Genomic DNA, 18,395 nt, shown 5'->3' on the forward strand with positions numbered 1-18,395 from the left:
AACAAGTTTAACACACCAATTATTTCCATATTCACCCTAGTCCTTCCGTGACGTGTATTCAGGACGCCATTACCCAAACCCAATCCATCTGAGTCTTCCCTTCAGTCGTCATGGCGGCGTCTTGTTTTAGAGACCCTGAACCCCCAAGCTTAAAGCTGCAGTATGGACTCAGAGAGGAGTATGGGGGGATGGAGTCAGTCAAACATGCAGTCATCAAGATTGGTCCCATGGGCAATTGGAGAAAAAAATATTTTAGTTGTTGATCCTGGTTACTGAGTAGTTTTATGGAGTAAACTGTTAACTGGTTCTTTTGGTGGAGAGGTTGACTTTAAAACTCCTTAAAACCTGTGGCAAAACATTTTTACGGTTGGAACATTGATAGATCTTCGATTGGATGGATCATCGATGGATCTTTAAAACGTGTTGGGGAATACAAGCAATGAAAAAAGATGCAGCTTGGTGTTCATGGTCTGTCTAGATTCAATCTCCATGGTGACTGCTGCTAGGCATAGATGCACTTTACATGTGCGTCACTACACTATATTAGCAATGCAATATTGATGCAAATATTGTTGAAGAGGATTTCTAATCTACAGTGATTTGTCAAATTGGAATAGATTACAGGATAACATGGGTAGAATGACAGCTGACACAAAAAAAGGGCCAAAAGATCATTCCTGAATGGACATTCACATTAGGAGTCTTACATAATCTCATGGAGGGATTCATAGCCATGCTTATATAACTGTTCTCCTCAACATACAGGTCTGCCTTTGGTCATCAGAGTCTGAACAAACACTTATCAAGAGCACTGATGAGTGTGTGTGTTTGTGATTGTGTGGGTGCGTGCGAACAAGCTTGACCGCTTGAAGCTTCAAAACAGGAAAACAAGCATTAGCGGCCAATCAATAAGTAACAAAAATAGTGTCTCAATATATACACGTCCTGAGAGTTCCTTATTTTCCACCTATGGTATCAGACGAGAAAGGCATAGAACAAGGGCATCCTCCCTCGGTAAGTGTTCTGTGCAACAGTCAGTCCTCTGAGCTGGGTCAGTCACCTGTACAGAGTGTCAATAGGACCCCTTCTGGAGCAGGAGTCTCCACGGCAACAGGGTGCTAAGCTAATGTAGCTTCTAAGTATGGAGGGATGGCTCATTCCGATTGGAGAGTGGATAGGAGGAGGGTAGGGGGGGAGGCTGCTTCCAGGAAGCGGAGGGCCGTCGTTATCTGGGTGAGACGGGGGGGCTGGAGAAGATGGCCGAGCTGCGGGGCGACTGGATGCTGAGGGCGGGCGAGGTGGGGGACATCTTGCGGGGGCTGCTCAGGTCGCCGTTGTGGAGCTTCCACAGGAGCTCCTCGTTCTCCATGGAAAGACGCTTGTTGACCTTGGACTCCTTCTGGAGCGACTCCTGGAGAACAGCCTGCTCCGTAGACAGCTGTCTGGAAGGAGAAAGAACCCCGTCAGACTTTGTGTCCTGGCTGAGTTCTCACCTTCACAGCACAAGCCTAGATTGCTATTCCATACTACTAAGTCTTTATTCCTTATCTGGGAGAGCAGGACTTCTCTCACTGCCTCAGTCTTCTGAGAACCAAGCACAGAGATGGTGAGACGTCAATGTTCCTTACCTTGACAGGGCACTGTGTCTGTCCATGCGGGCTCTCAGGTCCTCATTCTCCTGCTGGACCTTCTGAAGGCACTCGTCCAGCTTCACGCTCTTCTCCATCTATGAAAGAGAGTTCAAATAGCATCATGACCATGAGCTGACCAACCCCAGCATGGCTTCAGGAGGACCGGTGTTCCATCAGTGCTCGGACAGGGCTCTATAGGGGTGGTTGAACAGGGTTTGGGTGGTTGTGGTTCTGTGTGGTGCAGGATCAGGGTCTCACCAGCTTGTCCATCTGCATGAGCTTCTTCTCCTGCTGGTGCAGCTGCTTGATCTTGATGTCCAGCACCACCTTGAGGCTCTCCAGCTCCTGCTCCAGGTACAGGGTGTGGGAGTCCTTCTAGAAGAGGGAGGACAGGCGGGAGGTGGATTCAACTCTCCGTGGAAAATGACACACATTCCAGGGCAACCATAACATCTATCAACAGGTGGCGCCATGTGTAGGGGACAAAAGTCAGAACTGAGCACACACAGGCAGGGCCAGTGAGAATGTTCCAGTAGTTTGGCTGCATTAGCACATCCAAGCACAATGATGTTCTACTGTAAATGATGTCATGTTTTATGTTTAAGTTTCTGTCTTAATGCCATATGGTACATGTAACCTAACTTTCCCTCTAGGTCTTTTTCAGTCTATCCTTTCCATAAAATAATTCCAAAACATGCTACAATGCATTGTAGGGCATTTCCTAAGGTAACACTGTACTAGTTTGAAACCACAGTACATGCTGATGTGGCCGTAGGACAGTGGGTTTGCCTCCTTATTTATAGCTGCTAAGGAGAGGCTGGGTGATAGCAGCATGTTATCTAAAAACCCCTCATGTGCATCGTTTAAAAGCATGGGGGCACGCACTCAACACTGACTGTGACTGACAGCCCTCCCTTACCACCACATCTTTGGTTTAAAAAAAGCTAACAATTTTAGGGGAGGGCACTGGTAGTTGCCGTTGCTTAGCGACAATAACAATGCTATCTTAAGAGACGTTATTGGAGCCAGAGCATGGGATAAGTAGAAGATAGCAGGGGTAGGGGTGGAGATTGTGTGAGGTGTGAGGTGTGTGTGTGTTCTTGGCAGCAGCCCCCTACTACACACTGGTGTACCTGGTTCTTGTCAGCCAGCTCCCTCCTCCTGTCCTCCTCCGCCTTCAGCCTCTGGCTGAGAGTGCCGTTTTCGGCTGTCAGCTCCTGGATCTGGCCCTGGGGACAGAGCAGCAGAACACTAGGACCTCCTGCCAGTAGGTGCAGAGGCGCCAGAGACAGTAGATGTTCTGAGTGGACACTTACAGACAGAGTGGCCTCAGCCTCCTTCAGTGTTCTCTCTAAAGTCTGCAGCTCTTGCTTGTGAGTCGTCCTCATCTCTGGAGGCATAGAGAGAGGCAAACAGGTTTCATTGCAGCACACACACACACACACTACACCCCAAAAGTCAATAACCTAATAACTTAAACTCAAAAAGTGGTGATAAACTCACCCTCCAGCGAGTCTTCATACTGCTTTTGGACACTCTGGAGTTGTTCTGAGTGTCTGTTTTCCAGCATCTGTCTCAGGTCATCATGAGTGGCCCTCAGCTCCCCCATCTGATAGACAGACAGTAGCAGGCTTTAGAAAATGTGTCATGATTAATAGCAAATGTAACAAACAAACTATGAACGTGAAATGTTTTCTAAATCAATTTGGTTATTCATTCTTGCACAGTAAACCCCATTAGAAAGAGGCTCCATTTTCTGAAGTGGACAGATTCATGAGTGAGTCAGCATTATTGTACAGGCTATATACCCTTCGAACATTGGGGATGAAACAAGCCCCACAGTGACGGCATATTGACGAGATGCCCCGAAGGTTCTTACGCACACCACTTTACTGTTACCGCTGAACTCATTTGACTATTCAAAGAGAATACACTCAAGAGAATCTGGCCACATTTAGCTCAGTGTATGACTCAACACAACGGCAGTAGACGACACAGACTAATGGATATGCAGAGACTTAAAACACCTCAGCTGAATCTCCGCTGAACAGACCATGAGGACAGAGTACTTAGTAGACTGGTATGAGTCACATAACAGGTCATGGTAGTTATACAGTCTTTTGGTGGACCGGTGGAAATGCTAAATGACCTGGAACAACAGAAGGCAAGCTGAAACTAGTTTTCAAGCTACTGTTGGAGATTACTGAGGTATAGCAATAGGACCTTGGAGCAAATTTGAAACCAAGCCTTGACTGACTCAAGGACATCTTGGTTGCCGAGGTGTACCTAGTCCATCATGATGTGTGCCCCTCGTGTGTGTGTGTGTGTCCCCGTCTTCCTGACCTGCTGCTCCATCAAGGCCTTGTACTTGTCAGCCTCCTGCTGGTAGGTGAGGTGGACCTTGTCCCACTCTGCCTGGTAGAAGGTCTGCAGCCTGTCCTCCAGCTGGGCCAGCTGGCTGCCGTGCTGCTCCTGCACCTTCAGCAGCACCTCCTCCATGGTGGACAGAGCCTCCTCCTTCTCCTGCTTCAGACGGTCGCAGGTGTGGGAAGAGCTCACTGGGGAAGACCCACACAGGAGGAGAGGAGAAGAGTTAGTCTGGGAGCTTGGATTGTGTCCACGAATGGAAACTAGAAAACAGTACATATTGCACACCTTATGAAGAGCAAAGAATAACATCTAACAACAATATATAAAAAATAGGCTGTGAATTCCATTGGGTTAGAATAGTCCTACCATAGTGATTTACTGTGGGTAATTAAAAGTCTGCATGCAACCTGTCACAATGGAATGCAGAAATATGCTTGTATGAAACTCCATTCCGTAAGAGCAGAGTAAGTGAAATGAAAGATTTCTTAAGCAGGGGATTAAACAAGGATTCTGGCAACCAGTTTCTTCAGTCAGATCAATATCAGAGATCACGTTGTGACATGCATTGCTCAATTTTGAAAACCGATAAAACATGTGTAATTTCCTTGTGGGTTGTCTGACAGAGCACGTGGAGCTTATTGCCCAAGTGGTGGCAAAACAGACATAACAATGTGTCAAAATCAAATGATTTCACAATTCCCTTAAAATCAGTGACGCGTCTTCGATCCTTGTCTCAGTACTGTGTCTCAATACTGACTGGCGTGTCCTTGCTGGGGAAGCTAGGTCACCCTCCCAGTTTGAACTGGCTAGCAATAAGAGTGGTCACTATTCCCAACTGTTCATGCGCATCCTGTCTGTGTCACCAACAGTCCTGTTGGCACCTTATGCTGGTGTGGCCTCTGCCATGCCGCATGCCTGGGTCAGACTAGACGTCAGATACCCAGCGTCTGGCACCGTACCAGCTCCATACCCAATAAAACAACACCTCGCCGGCCCAAGAGCATCTCTCCCGGCACGAAGCGACGGTGGTGATGACACGAGGGGGGCAGCTGTGGGTGACGGGGTAGTCGTACTGTCGCCGTGGGTGACAGGTGGTTTCCATTAAAGACAGACTCCAACTATTCTGAAGGAACTGGTTCTGCACGGGCTGGGCTGGATCACCTACAGCTGTTGGTGGAGCTGAAAGCGTCACTGAGTGGGAATCAATATCCTTACGCAACCTGCTCAGAATGTCCACCCTCCCACACAAACAAGATTAAGTGTTCTCATTATTCCTGTAACATAGTTTTAGGAACCAACGCTGTGGTAACTGTCGATGTGCATGTCAGGCACTTGGTCCTGTCTACATGTGTCAGCCTATACACGATCACGCCATGCTGAATTCCTTCTCACACTATCTTGTGGGTCAGCAGCATCTACTTTACTAGGAGATCAAGAAGAGACGCTTACACACCCTGGTACGAACCCTCCCGGGTAGGGGACAGGAAGTGAGGGAGGCCTTACTGGCTGACGCATCACTGTCAGGGCAGGATGAAGAGCCAGTGAGGAAGAGCCAGTGAGGAAGAGCCAGTGAGGAAGAGCCAGTGAGGAACTCAGCTGTGGGGTCGGACCAGAGATGTAGAATCCCCTGGGAGGTCAGACCTCGGAGAGAGGGATTACATAAACGTGTGGTGTAACTCTATAACAGGGGGCCGAAACATGCTGCTGAGAGCCGCTCAATAAGCCAGTTCTGATGGAGGAAAGATGAGCAGAGACACACAAGGAAGTAAGTCAATACTGTGGTCTGGACCAGGGAGGGGACATGAGGACGGCATCTCCATGACTCTGATGAACAGTGATGTTCTGAGGCTTGGAGGAGGGCCCGGGGAAACCTGCATACAGTACACCTATCAGAGAGAGACGCAGGGAGACAGAGAGGGACAGAAGACAGAAAGGAAGACGGAGACAGACAGACCTACACAGCCTATCAGGTTGTGGCATGCTGCACAGCCACACAGGCAGAGCCTGGCATTCCTCAGGCGTGTGTAAGAGAGTGGGAGGGGCGGGTGGTCTGGTCATACGAGACTCTCCGGCCTTGATGCACCCTCGCCGAACACCACAATGGTTCAGGAGGTAGTGAGTTCGTATTAGGAGCCCCATTACTAAAACACTATCTGTCCGGTGGCCCACTGCCAAGGAAGTGGGAAAGAGGGCTGGGGATGCACCCGGACCCCTAGTCAATGCAGGCGAGAGCTCCGACATGTGCTTTGAATTAATCTAGTTAGGAGGGGTAATAACACAGGGAGGGTCGTATATCACAAATTTGGCCGTGGCCCAAACAGACAATGCAGTCAGACTATAATTACTGGAGCGAGCTGCCATGGGCAGGGGGGGGGTGACATCATCGGGCGAGCAAGCTCACACTAGCTAAGAGCGATACTGTCTGGGGAGGGGTGAGTACAACGGTGAGCGGCTGCATAAGCAGGACCCTGGGGAGAAATGCATTCTGGGCTTTGCCCCCGTTCTAGTAACAAAACACAAGAAGAGTCTTTCAGGGGGTCCTTGGGGGTCTTAAAAAAAATCACACCAGTAGCAGGAATGTGCTAAGAGGCTGATAGACTGAGCCCAGGGGTAAAGACTGAGCCCAGGGGTAAAGAGGAGTCATGTGCAGGTCCCAAGGCTGCCTGTCTGACCACAAACATGGGTCTGGGGGGTTGGAGGGGAGGAGCTACATGAAAGATGGATGCTGAACACAGCACATGGCTACCAGGGGTGTGTCCCAAGGCCGCCAACGCATGCATTAGTGTGCGAGTGTGCACAGTACGGGATTTGTCCTTGTCTCCACAATCCTCCCAAAGGCCTCAGGTGGTTAGGAATTCCATCACGAGGGCCTACCCTCCCCCCCTCAGGATGTCTGACCGGCAGCAATAGCCTTTGTGGGGGTCAGGGGTCGACTCAACAAACCCCTCCCCCACCAGGGAACAGACTTACAATAAAATACACACACACCACGCTCCGCCATGTCTGGGCGGCCTTTTTGTCAGATAAAGCATGAGGGGAAGAGGAGGGGGAGGAGGATGAGGAGGAGGGGGAGGAGAATCTAATTAGGCGTGGGCAGACACGGAGAGAGGAAGCCAGCAGCAGTGTCCAGGGACCAGACAAACAGCACGCTCACTGTTTATACACCATTGATTGTCCAGGCTTGTGACACACATAAGCTGCTATGGCTTGCTCCTGTCCGACCCAGGCCGAGCTGCTTACAGCAGGGCCACAGATATAGCTTCCATGTAGTTCTCTCTTTAGCTGAGAAAGGAAAAACACATTTGACATCAAGAGAGCGCTTGGAGAGTCCTAGCAGGCCACTGGCATCCTACAGCTCTGTGACAGATAAGGTCTGGAGAGATTGTTCAGTGCGCTCTGCAACAGCTGGGCTGCACCACACACATCGGCTGCTGGCTTTAAGAGCAGGTGCTGTCAACCCCGGCGAGGACATATGTGGTTCTACCTTAGAGTAAACATGGTTAGGCTGAGGAGGATGTGGGTGAGGAGTGGTGGCGGAGGACATGAGGTGTTGTGAGGGAGAAAGTGAGGCTAACGTGGCAGGTAGACGTAGAGGGTGAGGGACCCGAGATGCCCTTCCTTACCCAGCTCTCCCTTCAGGGCGATCATCTCCTGGGACAGCTCCTTGCGTCGCTTCATGGCCTCGTCACGCTGGGGAGGGCAGAGCAAAAGCGGTTACACACTCCAAGCACTCATGGATGTTCACATACTGCATTGTTACACACACACACACACACACACACACACACCAATACTCACTTTTTATTTAAATCAGTGCAATATTTAAAAGCAGTTTGTTTTCTCACAAACCAGTATACAATCTTAAACTGTAGTTTTGTAACAATGTAAACACCCAGCGATGCAGCAGCCCCACCCCCACTACTATGAGTACTTTAAGGGTGGGACTGTATTTACTGACATACCTTATGGCAGATCATAAAATCATCAGCTGGTGACAGTTCTATCACCATCCCTCCCTCCCCATCACCGCCAAAAAAACAATTCCTTCAGGCGGATATTGAACCTCAGAATCCAATCATTTCTCTTATTGAATGCCAACATCTCTATCTATTACATGGATGGTGCCAGGACATACGTATTACACCAAGAAATGCAACAAGAGAAAAGGAATGAAGAGAAGAGGGAAGTAAAAAAACAAACACGAGTTCCCTACTCTCTGGTAACATCTTTCCTTCCTTTTCAGTCTCTCTCCCATTTCGCTCCCTCTCTGCTGTGTTTTGCAGTAGTGAGGGGGGTGATCTGCAGTCTCCCAAACTGACGCAGAGAGAAACCAAAAACATTCCTCTTCTCTATACCTGTTTCTCTCCTCAATATGCTCACGCAAAACACACATGGTTCGGTCATAGAAAACACACCAGAGAAACACTCTTAACACAGTCACATGATCCTCAATCAGCAAGCCAACATAAGCCTTAGAGATCTTTGAATCACAGAGGCTAAGGGGCAAAGTCATCACTTAAGTAGGTCTAATCGTTATTGCTTTCAAAAAATCCATTAGTAGGAGATCTTATTTGGCAGTACAAATAGCCTGTCATGTTAACAGCCTACCATTCACTAATGCATAAACATAACAAAAGAGAAGCTGGTTACTGTACCCCGTCTCTTCCAGTACATGAAGCGCTAAGGCACTCTCTGCTCCCCGAGCAGCCCATGATGAAGCCTCTGCCTGGGGCTCAGCCTCCGGGAGACTCCCCCCCCCCTCCCGCCCAGACCTCCAGGCAGGCTCTGGAAGTCCTGTACGCCAGGACAGAGCAGCAGCAGCAGCCCAGGTGGACACCTCCACACAGGATACCTCCACACACACACACACACCACCTTCTCTAAGGCTGCTGCCTCTCCATCTGAAGCTGGAGTGCAGCGGCCACTATCATTGGCCCCCGGTGAGTGAGAGCAGCCTGTCCTGCCGTATTCTCCCTAAGAGAGGGGCAGGCTGCAGTGGGCTGGGGGCCCGCCCCCTCCCTGTTGTGCCGCTGGCCCTTTAAGAGCTAGCCAGCCAGCAGTGGCCACAGCCAGAGCAAACAGACAGCCCCACAGAGGGGAGAGCTTTGACATTCGTCTGATGGAGAGGTACTTAGACTCTCCTGTGACCTTCCCAGGGGAGAAGGGAGGGGGCTTCATTAATATGACCAACCAACCCTCCCTAACTCGACCACCCCCCAACTGGATTAAATCAATGCCTTCAGAACATTTAGATCTCTGTATCCCCCTGTTGCGGACACAGAGCCGCAGCCAGCCACAAACACAGTATCATCCTACAGACAAATGATCCGTTTGCATGGTGCAGAGAGAGGAGCGGTGAGTGTGGAGGAGTGCTCAGGCCCAGCCCGGGAGAATGGGATGTGGTGTGGAGGAGATGGGGTCTGACTGGCTGGCTAATACGCTCTCAGATTCTATCAATGTAAATCCAGACCAGAGCTTAGCGTCCCAGATAAATGGATGGTGATCTGAAATGCAACGCAGCATCGCTCTCTGGCAAGATGAGGCAGAGAGACGACACACTGGGTGGGGCGTCTTTATCAACTCCAGGAAGAGAGCACAAAGCCTTTCTCACCTGGTTGGCTGGCCGTCTAGTCGCTCAATCTTTTTGGGGTGTACGACTTAATTCAGTTAATAAAATCTAAATGACATTCTGATGGTGGTACAAAGCTATGTGCACGCATCATGTATAGGACCGCCCTCCGTGGGAGGAGGGGATCAATACCATGAGATCAATCTGGATTAGGTTTCCATCTTCTGGTAATGTTCAAGGAAAGAAAAAAACAAAAGGACGTGTGGAGAACAGGGGGATGGAACTGCTATGTGTATATATACACTGTTTATGGATCATGATTGTATAAAAAGGGTGAATCATTTTTGAAAAATGATGTTTTATGACTTTCTCCTCTTCTAGAGGAATTACGGTAATCTATGCCCACTGCTGCTGACAGGAATAATCTAAACAGGTGATAAGAAACAGTGCACGCACGCACACACCTATCTTATCCAGTGTTTGGCTGCGGTTTGTAACCATATCAAGTCAACAGCTGGGACATTCTCACACAAGCATGGCGAGGCCTGGCCCCCTATTCTTGGTCTGTGAGTGGCCATCAGATTCCAATACTGTACACTGTGTTCACTACCAGATAAACCCCCACCCCCCTTCACCCCCGGAGGCCAACAACACACCATATGCTATGGGTTTATTCATACTAGTCCAAGAGATCAAACTATACACAAGAGTCCTTGTACCCCAAATTATACACGATATAACATATGGTCGCTGACAATGGTTCTCTATGGGGTTTGTTGGTTTCCATTGGAGAGGATGGAGGATAGGTCGGTTTTGAGAGAGGGCGCCGTCTGAGGCAGCTGCTACAATACTATCAGAGGAACAGGGAGAAACCATCTCTGTTTTGTATGTCTAGATAATCACTTTCACAAACCATCCGCCCCGACGGAAGGATGTGAGTCCAACGCCAGGGAGAGGAGATCACAGTGTGTGTGTGTGTTTTGAATGAAGAACCCTTTAAAAAGCAGGAGCCCCTGTTTCACTGGCATGACTTGCAAGGAACACTTAAGCTGGCGTGTCTTGGCTCCCTGTTGTGACAACACCAGTGATGATCTGTCTGTTAGCTCTCTCTATAGCCCCTCCAAAATGAGTTGAAATGTTGTTTCTCGTGTCTGAACGCTGGAATGTGCAACCAAGTTTCAACATGTGTTTGTCCTTCAGAGGGTTTGAGATGATCCCACAGATGTTTCGTCTCCTAAATAGAAATTATTTTAAGTTAAGCCTCAAGCCTCGTCCAGATTGATCAAAAATCAACTGCCTGTAAAATGCGTCCCTCTTTCTGGATTCAAAGTCATTACAGACACATTATTACCCACATTGATGGTTAGAACTGCCTGCCTCACTGAGCTGCTGCCTGTATATGGACTGTACCTAACCAGAAGTTCCATTGCTCAGAGAATTATGGACAGGAAGACGACAGCAACCTATCATACCAGCAGTCACCCCCCTAGCAGAGCGATGTGTACATCAATCTATATTCATGGGTGCATCACGTTCTATAGAAAGCAGAGCCTATACAGGAGGGAGCACAGTCTGGTGTGTGTCAGGATCTAAGCCTGGAGTGACGGACAGGCAGTGATGTCAGATAAGGTCCAGAGGCAGCCTATTAGAGGGATGATGGTTAGTTTCCCAGGGTCCTCTGGAGGAAAGAGGCTGGGCATATATGACCTCCGCTATCTCTCCACTATCAGGCCCAGACTCACATAGGACAGGGCCGCTCCTTGCTTGTCCAGTTAACGGATACAGCAACTGATATAGTCTGTACAATGGTCCATTTACGAGAATCCAGAGTTTATCCAAACAAAAACACAAATCCTCGAGGAGGATGTCTCAGGAGACAGTAATGATGATTGTGATTCTAGTTCCAGGAGGCGTTTGCTTCACGTTCTCACGGCCAGAACAGCCTGCAGGCAGCACTTGTTATTAATGTGGAGGGGCTGTGGTGGTTTCTCTCTTTAGGAGCGCTCTTTGAAGCACCGCAGACAGACAGACAGAGGGGGCTATTTTACTGTCACTGTCACTGGGAGATAAAAACAGCCCCCACCCAGCGTTTAAAGGCTTACCCAGCCGGGATAATGAGGGAGGCAGGGGAACCCCGCTCTGCTGGAGGGTTAGGAAACACAGGCGTGTTCACTGGTCGGGGCCACAACCCTACCACCTGGAGGAGACATCCTCTGGCATTAGGTTAGGTTGGTATTCCTGATGCTGCTATTAGGATACTGTACAGACCCTCTAAGGGCTATGCAGATTGTCATGCTTTTTATATCAAGCTGAAGTACACATATGGCAGATGAAAGGCCAGATGACATGATGATATACAGAGGAGTATAAACGGTAAGGTCAAACGACAGCTACATCCGTACTGTGCTCAGGAATAAGACTACAGGTTGGAGTGTATATTTATACACTTCTATTGCTCAATCTGTCTAAACTGTGTTTGAAATATGTGCCACTAATTGCTGGTAGATAGATCTTACGGTCGTCCTTAACCTTAATGAAATGTTGAGGTATTCCTATGATCAGATGTATTTCAATTGTCTACTTGGCTTCCTGAAGTATGTGGACAACAAAAACAACAAATGCCAAGTTAAAACAACATGCCTACGTGCTGTGATACTGTAGTGAAGGAGTTGTTAGCGGCTAGTCAGTGACAGGAATAGCTGTGTGACTCCTGCAGGGTCAGACATACAGGCTGGTGGAACACTGTTTATGGAGACCACGGGGGGGGGGGGGGGGGGGGCAGAGTAATTAAAACATGCCTGGAATATTACTCATGTAGGAAGCTGCTTTCAAGTCATTACATTTGACATTGCTCAACAACAACACAAGGAACATGGTATGGTCTATGTCATGAGTTGGAAACTGACTGTTGGGTCAAACCATTTGAAACCATGTAAACTAGGGGGGTGTTAAATTCTATGGACAAAGCAATGATCTCAGCTTGAAATAGCATTAGAAAGATAGGACACCATGGCACAGTGAGCGTGGGGAGAGGGGAGCTGCTGATGGGACCATTCCCTCTGCAATGTAATGTGGGAAAAGGGATTCCTCTGGGAACTAGTTCCTGGAAGCCTATCATATCTTGCAGCCGTGAAAACTGATCCAAAACAAACATAGGAGGGAGAAAACTTTCACATGGGGCACACACACACGTGCATACACACCCATCTCATGTGCAAACACACACATTCACACATAAGCCTGTGTGCAAACACACACATGCACATAATGCCTGAATGAACATGCAAGTCAGTGATCACTGTTCTACCTGTAACGGTGAAACATGATTACTAAAGTCCTTAAATTATACTGGTATGAAATTCCTCACACAGTACTCCTGGTCTATGACTAAGGCATTTAGTCAAGGCATTAAAACACACGTCCGAGTGGCTGAACCGTGAGTCAGGTGCAGGGTGCCTACCTGTGCCAGGGCCTGCTGCAGAACCACGACCACGGCCTCGAACCTGCAGTCACTGCTGGCCAGGAGGCCTCGGAGCTGCTTGTGCTTCTCCCACTGGGCCTGGTAGCTCTCCGCAGGGCCCCTCGTCCTACCCGCCATAAGCACCAGGTCCGGGTGCCCATGGCTGGGGGCTGGAGGCGCGGGCGTTGGCTTCGGCTGCGCTGGAGGCTGGTTCCGTGGGTTTGCCTTGGGCCGGTTCTTGTCCACTGCAAGAGAACATCCGTTTAGCGTCGTCACAGCGTTGAGCATCACCATCCCCCCCTCCATGATGGTCCCCATTGAGAAGCACTACTGTAGATACAGGAGCCTGCTGCTACTGCTGCTGCTGCTGCTGCTGCTACCGTGCCCCCATCCACAGCCAGAGAGCCCTCCACACCAGCCCAGCTCCAGCCCTGGCCCAGGACGTCTGCTTGGGTTACAAGTCCGGAAGCAGAGTGGTCCAGCCCACAGAGCCCAGTACAAGGACAACAGTGATCACAAGTCCATCAAGGAGAGACAAAGATAGAACGAGAAAGGGACACAGAGAGATGGAGGGAGAGAGATGATCGTCCACCAGCCGACCACAAAATGGAGCCTCCGAATGAGATTACATCCCCATCTCCTGATTCAATCTTCTGCCGTCCGGACGCTGGGCCGCTTATTTTAGCAGGCCAGTGTCACAGTGGTTTTGATTTACATCAACTATATAAATACAACACCCCTCCATAAGCTAGCGGATCCTGGGCCCAATAATCAGCTGAGGGGCTTGCTGCCTCCACCCCAGCCTCTGATGACAGGAGAAGGAAGGGAGGGGAGACACCAATACAGATATATGCTCATTACTGGAGAAACCTCCTGCAGGGGGAGGAGGAGGGAGGATGAAGAAAAGGAGGAGGAGAGAAAGTGATGTTTATGAGGATTGAGCATGGATATTGGACACCTGGCAGCGAGCGTGTTGTGAGTTGTACTGGCGTGTGTGTATTGGGGGGGGATATTATGTAATAGGACAGTGAGGACAGGCTCAGACATAGTGGGAATACCAGCTATAATGAAGGGGGGGGGGGGCATGCCCTCAGGGGACAAAGCCACACACGCTCCACTGAGATATGGAGGATTTACGATTACTACCCCCCCCCCCCCCCCCGCCCCCTCTGGCCCCCCTAATTACAGTGACTGACAGACCAACACATGGCGGTAACCCACCTTGGCAATGGTCGGGGTGAACACAAATAGCTGTGTTACATCCAGTTGGAACACAACAACAAACTTGTTGATGTGTTCATTGCTGCAGGCATGCAGTGTGATGTGCACACCATGAGCCCCTGGTTTAAGACACTGGGTCCAAATACAGGTTAGTCAGAGTGGAGTGACCGGGATCACCCTGCCTCATCACAACACAAGGTTACTTTGTAAAAGGATCCTTTACCACCTCCACACTCAAGTTAGACTCAGTCTCCATGTCATATGCCTCTGTCCACAGTGTCGGGAGTTTTAGCTACATCTTCACATTTACATACACATACTGTAAAGCTGACACAAATTCTAAATCATCATGTAAGAGACTGAAGTCTTGCGTGGCTATTGACCGAAGCACAGAACTGATCCACAACCTGGCTGTGTGCAATGAAGAGGGATGAATGAGAGGAGACAGCTCAGCCATTAAGATAGAAGTGCTGAACTTGGGCCTGGGCAGAGAGGGCAGCACAATGCAGCCATGGAGACAACAGCATTCCAGCAGTGGCCTGACAGAGGTCTGTGTTAGCTCCACACACCACAGCCTGCACCACACCTCAGCTACAACATACATATCCTTAAGAAAAACCTAGGACACTAAAAAAAATTGCTACAAAGTAAGCCATTGAAGTATACAGGTTCACAACACGATATTTTACTTGATATTCAATTCACGTATGCGTGTGTGCATACTGTGTGCGCAAGTGTGCTTGTGCAGATACTGTTCACCTCGAGGACCGTTTCCATTGACAACAGCATTAGGACTAAGCCAAATTAAACAGCTGTACTTATAGGCTCCACCCACTAGATAAACAGAAAGATTCCATCTGTAGGTGAAGAGCAGAACCACTGACTTACGTGGTTGTGGAATCTAGAAGGACATTCCAAAGTGTAGTTTATAGACAGTTTTTGCAGCTATCGGTTTCTAGGACACGGGTTTAGTCAACTAGAGCAATGTGTGGCAGTAATGTTGATATGTGCTGGTTGTATAGTGGTTTAAATGTTGATTAAAGGCCACATGACCCAGTTTAATAATCCTGTATCTGGGGCCAGTGCATTGGCTGGAAGAATATTCCACTTGCCATGGTGTAGAATTTCATTAGATTAAATACATCATGGGCTGGCTTGCTTACAAGAAACATTTTAGAGAAAGCATCTTTCTCTGTGCAAAACGTTTTGATGTGAAGACACAGTTAAGGTAGTGTTATTCTACAGTAGTGTTATATAGATCAATTAACACACACTGCAGATCAGCTAGTAATTATAAAAACGGACTGCTCATAAACTTTAAGCAAAGCCATTTTAGCAGCTCTGCAAAGCCCCTTGGCTTAACCAGCAGTGTGCTGATAGAGTTTAGTGAGCCACCAGGAGGTTCTCTGATGCACCCTGGTGGCCAGACTAGATCCTCCCTCCCTGGACTCCCTTCAGTAACACTTCCTCAGGCCATACTGCAGCCAGGGGCAGGCCTGACTGATGAGCTGCACACAAGCAGTGAAGCCCTGCCCATCCCACCACAGCAGACAGAACTACCGCAGTGTGGCTGCCCTCATATGGAGCGGGAGAAGTCAGCTACATGACCACATTAGAATCATGTATGAATATGTACAGGAATCGATCAAGTAGTTCTTACTGCCTGACAGTTCTTCCCTTTTAAATAACAAGTGTTTATTAGACTTGGGAGGGTTATTGTGTATATTGATTTATAAAAGAACTTTCCTCAATTTCAGTTCCATAGGGGACTTGACACCTGGGTTGAAAAGCACATAAAAAGATCATTGCAGAGCATGTTAAATAATTAGTATTTTTTGCCCTGAATTATTTAAAGTGGTTTTAAGAGGCTTCTTTCCTCTCTCGCTCTCCCTCCCTCTCTCTCTCCCTCTCTCTGGGCTGTGATCTCAGTTAACTGCTACTGTACATATAACTGGTGTCTACCATGGCAACAGTAGACCTGTGGTTATTTTGATTCCAGGCACCTACAGAGATGAAGACAGAACGCTGCTCTATGAGCACAACAGTCTCGGTGCTCCGAACATAGCCGTGGTCTCCCTAGTTTATGAATCTAGCGAGCAGTCCTTACTGAGCCTGCTGGTGTAGCCCTGGTGAGAGGCTCAGGGTGTCTGGTGTCCCTCGGGGATATCTTGCCACAGCACAGTGCATCATGGGAGACAGATCACAATAAAACCCTTGTCGCGGCTCCAGTGTGACGTGAACAACACCCCAGTACTAGAAGTGTGGCGCTGCTTGGATTCTAAAACTAACACTTCAACCTATCGCTTGCCAGCACTAACTATTTGCAATGTTGATATCCAGTTCTTCTTTAAAATGGACACCAAGTCAATGACTGGTACATTCTAGGACATATGCCCTGTTGAACTGCAGGTGAGGGAACATGCTGTACTCTGTCACTGCACATCAGATCAACATTAGGATCAAGCTGGCCATGTTGATTTTGGATGAGTGTCTGGGTTACAGAAATGAACTGACTTCGATTATTATTTCCTGTTATTGCAGTTTCCATTTTAAAGGGTGCACAAACAAGGCAAATGAACTCGTCTGTATCATCTCCTGGACTGGAAAGGCCCAGTGACCCAGATTACATGTACAATGCTGGATTACATTCTGGACAGGAGTCATTGTTTTTCTCCCTTCCCTCAGTGTGGGCTAGTTCGTCATCTAGTACTGTAAACCTTACACAGAAACCATGTCAGTAAAAACACCTCACCCACTCTAACATACTCCTATTTTATGAGACACCACAAAAATACTCATGTCAGAATAAAAGCAAGTGGTACTTGATGGAATGTTGGGGCAGGTTTATGTATAGGTCCGGCCCTTACCCTGATCCTTATTAGAGGCCATGTCTACACAAATGACAACTTCGGGGGTGGGAGGGAAGAGGAATGTATTTTTTGGAAAATATTCTCTGATGAGAGAATCCTCATCACAACAACAAGGTTCCCACAGCTCGACCCTAGTGACTTGCTCCCAAAATAGCCCACATCTCAGGGTGAAACTGGAGCAGTGGGTCTCGGTGCATGCATGACCACGAGTACACTCAAGCAAATACAACACACACACACACACACGTGACCAAAAGACAGTACACCAGTCTGAAATATGTTTTTGTTGTTTTTATAAATGAATTGACTGCCTTCAGAATTTTACTATTTAGTAAATTAATTCATTTGTAAACCCACTTTAAATTCTGCAAGTGGTGATCCAGTGTAAAATGATATATGCCGTGAGGTAAAATGTAAAAAGAACCTCTACTAGGATAAATATAGCTTGGCAAACAGCTAATTGCTAATGCGCTTGGTGTTAGAGGCAGCTACAACCACAACAGCGGTGACTGTAGTGTAAAGCACAGGGATGACAGCAGTAACGGCAGCCAGAGGCATCCGTGTCCTGCCTGGATGATGCTGTGAGTGCATACAGACCTGCGTGGAACACCATTGTGTTCTTCCTGCATCCTGACAGCAGCTGAAGGTTCCGGAGGAGACCCTTGGCTGTCAGACGCACGTGGATGTTGGACAGCGAGAGCTTGGGAGACCAAAGCATGTCTCCAGCAGAGAGCAGGCGCGGGAAGTCAAGACGTCCCAACTACTGCTTCTTGTAAGAATCCAAAACAGAAATCCCAAAGCAGAGCAGGAGAAGCAGGCTGCGGAGCAGCGCATGCCAGAGAGCCTGGGCACGGCGGGAACTCGGGTGATGCTGAAGCACCGAGGTGGAGAGAGAGAGAGACACACGGCAGCAGCTCCAGTGGAGGATCCGGTGCCACGGTGAGAAAGACAGGAAGGCAAATAAAGAGGAGCAGGAAGACGAACCCTCGTCAGTTGAGCGTGGCAGCTCTCGTTTCCCTCCTCATGCAAAGAGGATCAACAGCACATACCCAGCCTGGGGGAGGAGAGCGGAGGGAGGGGGCTGGTGGAGTGAGGGTGAGGGCAGGGAGGGGGGGGTTGGGTTTAGAAAGACTGGGTGATGCTTTCAGTAGCCCCTCGGCAGATGTGGAGGAGGCGGGCAGAGAAAGCCCTAATCCTCTTGTTGTGGCCGTTCAGCGGTTCCACTCAGCACCAGCCACAGCAGCAGACAAAGCTCCCAACTAGCCTAGCAGCAT

At 48.8% G+C, this 18,395-nt stretch overlaps 1 protein-coding gene across 2 annotated transcripts in view; it reads right to left on the bottom strand.

Annotated features, from left to right (window-relative positions):
• Positions 1-316: 316 nt before the first annotated feature.
• Positions 317-18,395, bottom strand: part of mtus1a (microtubule associated tumor suppressor 1a) — a 32,837-nt gene continuing 14,758 nt past the window's right edge. For both annotated transcript variants that reach the window (XM_062477045.1, XM_062477046.1), the window contains exons 7-15: positions 13,031-13,275; positions 7,625-7,691; positions 3,975-4,189; positions 3,135-3,240; positions 2,948-3,021; positions 2,765-2,860; positions 1,890-2,006; positions 1,629-1,726; positions 317-1,442 (exon numbers count right to left, since the gene is read on the bottom strand). In XM_062477045.1, the coding sequence (XP_062333029.1) occupies positions 1,226-1,442; positions 1,629-1,726; positions 1,890-2,006; positions 2,765-2,860; positions 2,948-3,021; positions 3,135-3,240; positions 3,975-4,189; positions 7,625-7,691; positions 13,031-13,275 (1,235 nt within the window). In that variant the 3' untranslated portion in view covers positions 317-1,225. The remainder of the gene's footprint in view (positions 1,443-1,628; positions 1,727-1,889; positions 2,007-2,764; positions 2,861-2,947; positions 3,022-3,134; positions 3,241-3,974; positions 4,190-7,624; positions 7,692-13,030; positions 13,276-18,395) is intronic.

The sequence above is a fragment of the Osmerus eperlanus genome, chromosome 13 (assembly GCF_963692335.1).
Source record: "Osmerus eperlanus chromosome 13, fOsmEpe2.1, whole genome shotgun sequence".
Classification (NCBI taxonomy): Eukaryota; Metazoa; Chordata; class Actinopteri; order Osmeriformes; family Osmeridae; genus Osmerus; species Osmerus eperlanus.